Source organism: Babylonia areolata, chromosome 20 (assembly GCF_041734735.1).
Source record: "Babylonia areolata isolate BAREFJ2019XMU chromosome 20, ASM4173473v1, whole genome shotgun sequence".
Classification (NCBI taxonomy): Eukaryota; Metazoa; Mollusca; class Gastropoda; order Neogastropoda; family Buccinidae; genus Babylonia; species Babylonia areolata.
This window is the reverse complement of record NC_134895.1, coordinates 36365482-36371344: the sequence shown is the minus strand read 5'-3', so window position 1 is coordinate 36371344 and position 5863 is coordinate 36365482. Positions and strand designations below refer to the sequence as shown.

At 37.1% G+C, this 5863-nt stretch overlaps 1 protein-coding gene across 1 annotated transcript; it reads right to left on the bottom strand.

The window, feature by feature from the left end:
• Positions 1–258: 258 nt before the first annotated feature.
• LOC143294938 (uncharacterized) lies at positions 259–4936 on the bottom strand. Its single transcript, XM_076606457.1, has 3 exons — positions 4823–4936; positions 3018–3149; positions 259–1894 (listed from the first exon to the last, which is right to left on the bottom strand). Exons 2-3 carry the CDS (start codon positions 3140–3142, stop codon positions 1018–1020), a joined length of 1002 nt encoding a protein of 333 aa, XP_076462572.1. The 5' UTR covers positions 3143–3149; positions 4823–4936; the 3' UTR covers positions 259–1017.
• Between the last annotated feature and the right edge of the window lie 927 nt (positions 4937–5863).

Here is a 5863-nt window from a genome sequence, read left to right as displayed (position 1 = left end):
AGGATCACCTATCAGCAATTCACTGTGTCTGTGAATTATTGTGTTTCCAGAGTTATGTACAAAAACAAGTAGAAAAAAAAATGACTAGAAAAGTGAAAGGTCCAGAGCACAAATTATGAATCAGTATTATTGCAGGATTTGTGGAAGATGTGACATGATATTGATATATATATATATATATATATATATATATATATATATATATATATATATATATATATATATATATATATATATATATATGACACTGACAAAGTATGAACATGCCAGATTGCCTGTCATCACTCATTCTCCATACATAGGTTAGGAAGATAAACTATGGCCAGGGTAAACAAGAGTTGCAGAATCATAGAAGTTATCATGAGATAATTATTTCATTACACTGGAAAGAGGCAAACAAGTCTACCCATTGCATAGCACTAGTAGTCATTTTGATTTATTGCTAATTTCATTTTTGCTTGAACTACAGATTTTTTTTAATTGTTTTTCAACATTTCAACTGTTACTGTTATCAGTGTAGAAAAAAAAAAATAAATGGATACAAAGCTCTCATTATAAATTAGATGATCAAAGTGGACAACTTGGGGAAAAAAAAAGTAAAAAAGAATGTAAGGTCAGCAAAATTCACAAACATACTAAAGTACTAAAAGATGGTAAATTGATTTTTTTGTTCCCTTTTAAATGCAGATTTACGAACAGGGGCTCAATTCCATGAAACTCAGACTTTTACTAGTTTTAGGTAAGAAGTTTTAAGTTTGAATATTTTCAAAACGAGTCTGAAGGCAGCTCATAACTGATGACAGCAAGTTCTAGAAGTAGAACACTGCCATGTGAATTGTGATTCCAGTTCACAGCACAAGAATCCACACACACATTTATCAACTTGCCACACATTTTCATGTACACAATTCAAAGACAAACCTGAAAGAAAGACATGGGAAGGGCAGAGATAACAATGATGGAGGAGCACATGGGGAGGGGGTCAGGGGCGCATGGGGCTAGAGGGGGAACAACCGTTCACGTGTACATCATCTGAGCCATGGAAGACATCTCCTTGGGTATCATGAAGTAGTACTTGAAATATCCAATCATATCATTCACGCCTAGTTCTGTCTCATCCACCCGGGCCTCCTGGGAGCAGCTTCTCTCCAATGCCCGGTCCACCACGTGAGGGACAGCTGGGGGTGCGTCTCTCCTGACACCCTCAGTCTCCGCTGATGCCACAGGTGGATCTTTACCCACAGTGCACGACGCCCTGCTGCCCCTGCCACTGTCACGGAAGTTGTCAAAACTAGGCACATGTTCCCCACTGTCCTTGTTGGCAGCCTCACCATCCCCGGGCAGCAGAGAAGAAAAGTCTTGTAGATCCGCTGAAGCGGCTTCAGCGAACACTGTCTGAGGTTTTGCTGCAGCCGATTTATCACAAGCAGCTGATTCGGAAGCTTTGGATACGTTGGAAGGACTCAATTTGTTTGACACCCATGTTGGTTTATCCCACTTTTCACTCAACTTTGCACCTTTGAAGTTGAAACTGAAACGTGCGGATCGCATAAGCTGAGGGGGATTTTCAGAGTCTCTGACCTTGAGGTGACTTTCCTGCAATAAGGGTTTGTGATCTCGCACAGCATGCGCCAAATTGAACTTGTTTCGGCTGGTTCTGTCCTTACGCATGCCCAACTGATGAAATCGACACATTGAATTCCATTTCCGCCGACCTCTTTTGCGGAAAGCTTCTTCATCGCACAGGCAGATGCTTTTAAAGGACTCACTCCAGCTATCACAATCTCTGGTCTCGCCACTCTGGTCACGTTGACCTTGGTCCCCTGTAGCCGTGCAGTCTGACTTGTGCTTCAGGTTGGACTTACACTGGCTTTCCGTCTTCTTCACGCAACTCCTGAACACACACACACAATAATAATAATATGTGTTTATAATGCAATCGATTGCCCTAGCACAGGAGTCCAGAGCGCTAACAATTAATATCAAAATGGGCAAAAAAAAAGTCACAAAATTTAACCACAGGGCACTATAATCAAGACTTTAAATCCATGTTCTGTATCTGTCTGTGCCATGGAAATATAAATTACTTCATTTCATACAAGTTTGCCACAAGGTTTGTATCTGTCTGTGCCATGGAAATATAAATTACTTCATTCCATACAAGTTTGCCACAAGGTTCTGAACCCTATAAAAAAAAAATAAAAAAAGTATAGTGCAGTTCACTTTTAAGTTAAAAAAAAAAAGAAAAAAAAGACCACCTTCAATTAGTTCAACTCAGCTCAACTGATCACAAAATTATGATGTATATGGTGCTAGATCATATCATCACTGAGCTTGTTCATGTACATGTATGTTTCCACATGGGCAGATACAGGCCAGCCCATTTATGAATTCTGAATGGCATAGCCAGCGAGCCTGGAACTGTGCTGTACTGATTTTAGCTGCTGACAACATTTTGTGCTTTAGCTTGGACCATTCAACGTAGAAGTAAAGGCTTTACAAATTGTCTGGACAGATGAAAACCTGGACTCCTACGAGCAAAGATGCCATGGACAAAAGGACTGGTGCTATTGTATTACACCTAATAAACTAAAGACTTCAAACAGGGTTCCCACGAACCAAACCAAGGAAAATACCTACTGCTTTGTCCATTCCTTTTCCAGATCAGAATGAAATTTTCCTCACCAAACACAAAGCCAAACTGGATAAAAAATTATTTAAAAAAAATATTGTCTGCTAAAACCCTGATAGAGGCTGGCAGATATCCTGGTACTTCAATGTTAATTTTTTTTCTCCATTTTTCTTATATGGTTGCTTGTTTTTTAAATGCACTAACTAGATTAAGCTTTTTGTTGAAGGTACTGATCAAGAGTTTTATTACCAAACAGGGCAAAACATTTTTTCCAAGACTGTTCCAGCCCTGCAAATGGTTCTCTCATTTTTCCTAGACTTTTCCAGACTTCAATGACTTTGTACGGATCCTTTCCAATACCAATTCTGACAACACAGAGGCTTACCCTTCAGCATCCACTTTCAGTTTCTTGAATGCAGTACAGACTGCGAGATCTCTTGTTGGACTGGCAGGCTCTTCAGTTGTTCTTTTTTGATGACTTGGGGGCTTTTTAGGTTCGGAAGATGCCATAACAAACCTGCAAACCATATCATTAACTGATTAAGATTCAATAAATATGAAATCCTGATAAAGGCTTTAGTGGGCAGAATGTGAGAAACCAATTATTGTATTCCATTTCACAATTTTTTTCCTTCTTTGTCAATTGAAGTAGCTTATCCATGATTGTATATTAAACTCAAATTTTAAATCGACATAATACCAACAGAACCATGAAAAATGATACAAGAATCACTAACATCATACAAAATGCTAAATCACAGCATTACAACTGGGAACACTGAGGATAATGATATATGTGGCTCCTTGGTGTAAGAAAATAAATAACCAATTAACGCTTGGAAATATAATCAATGGAAAAAATTTTCAGTTTCAGTCTTAAGACACCTTAAGGTGTCAAAATATGCAGGCTGATCTATATTATTATAAATATCAGATCACATATGCTGTTTAAAAAAAAACCCACCTATTTTACCTATCAATTATACATAAACCCAAAGTGCTATCAAGCCGTGAGAGCCTACGCTAAATAATTTTTCTTGTTTGTTTTTTGTTGTTGTTGAATTAGCATTGCATCTGAACAAAGAATTAATCACATTTTTTTCTTCACAGAAGAAAGAGAGAAAGAATGAAAGTGCATCTGAAATTTAGACAAAAATACACAAATATTTTAATAAGAAAAACTTATTTCTTTGCTGTATCAGTGTATAATTACACACACACACACACACACACACACACACACAAATGATAGTTGATACACAGAGAAAAAAAAGAAAAGAGTAGACATAAAATGAGGTCATCATAACATACTAGTCTTGAGCCAGTTCAGGTTCCAAAATTTAATGAGCAAGACAATGACACACACACACACACACATACACAGAGAGAGAGAGAGAGAGAGAGAGAGAGGGAGAGAGAGAGGGAGTGAGAGAGAGAGAGAGAGTCACACATACACTGATACAAGCACAGATACATGCTGACATGAAACATGCAAACAGAAAGACAATTCATGAGCAAACGAGTTTGAGCAAGCACACATGTAAAAGAAAGTATACATCTGATCAGTACAGATGAATACACAAATTTATTAAACAAAAGTCACAAGTTTCCATTACTGCTTGGATTATTACTTATATTTAGTTTTGATACCCTGAATAAATAAATAATCCGTACCAGAACTTACTAAGTTACTTAAAATTTAATTAGGTGTTTAAATCAAATGCATTATTATCTATAACTACTGTCTGGTTTTTCAAATCGGATGTGCCAAAATGCATTATCTGATATTTATAAAGCCAGGTTTTTCAAATAGGATGTGACCAAAACTACACCCACGTGTTCAGTAGTAAACAGTCAACGCATACAGTCAACGCATACCACAACGATTTAGAGAAATCGAACATGAAAAACAAGTACGTTTTAGTAATAAATGTGAATCTATAAATGAAAACGAAGTGTGATTCATACCAATCCATTAAAATGAATGTAACGGTCAATCTCTCATTAAAACCAGCGTCCAAATTCCCGGGGATCCCTTTATCTTTAATTTTAACCAAAGACGTGAATCACCTTTCCCGATGTAAACTGAAGTTTGGGCCAAACACTGAATAGCATCGACAATGACTTTTTTTTTCTTCTCCTTTGGAAAACGAGTCACGAGTTCGTGTGCAACTCGATACGGACACTTACCTGATTGGTGATTAACGAGTAAAAGTGATTGGAATCGTTGCAGAGTCGCACTTGTCAAAATACACACTCGTTATCTGTGATTCAGCTGTTTCGATAGTCCTGCTCAGCTCCGCACTGTCAAATGGGACGCTGGCAACAACTGCGTCTTTTTACCGCAATGTTAAAAATAGGACTGATGACAAAAAATGTATGGAGTCGCATTTGCGCCAAAAACAAAAAAACAAAAAAACAAAAAAAAACAAAAAACAAAAAAAAATTATCTGTACGGGGTATTGGTAATGAATAAATAAAAATGATAGTGAATAATGAAAAATAGATAAATGAACAAATAAACGAAACAATCAAATGAATAAATAAATGAATGAATGGATAAATAATCCATGATGACGTTCTACCAAAATAACATAATTGAATGTTATCTGAAGAAATTCTTAAAAAGGGTCACAACTAACGATGAAGGATCCCATGATTCTTCATGTTGTACATTTTCATTCACCTGTTGATTTTGTCGTTGTGGGGAACATGCAAGTGATCGAAGAACCACAACTTGATACAACTTGGGACTGAAATTACCACAATTTTTCAGCCGGTTCCCCGGGCAATCTATTAAATTATTCTTTTAAAGTCATACTTCAGTGAGGCTGGTCGAGTACTCTTCTATGTCTTGTTAAACTTGGAGCGAAATTTGCATATGCAGTAATCAAGTGTTAAACGTTAGACGTTCCGAATATGCCTTGCTTTATTTCACATCAGAACTGTCAGTTGAAATTCTTAACTCTCTCTCTCTCTCTCTCTCTCTCTCTCTCTCTCTCTCTCTCTCTCTCTCTCTCTCTGTGTGTGTGTGTGTGTGTGTGTGTGTGAAGGCCAGATGTGTGATTCATTCTCATCACACAGCAAAGATAAAAACAAAACAGACGAAAGTTACATTTCAGTTGACAGTATATCATATTACTGTCTGTCGTATCATCTGATGGCGGACTGGACAATACGAGACTAGACAGCTAATATAATTTATAATGTTTGTAAACTTCTTTTTTTCCC

Coding starts and splice junctions, on each gene's coding strand:
- LOC143294938 (XM_076606457.1), bottom strand. CDS start 3,142: ATGGCATCTTCCGAACCTAAAAAGCCCCCAAGTCATCAAAAAAGAACA. Junction 1,895..3,017: donor CTGAAAGTGGATGCTGAAGG/GTAAGCCTCTGT, acceptor GTGTGTGTTCAG/GAGTTGCGTGAAGAAGACGG.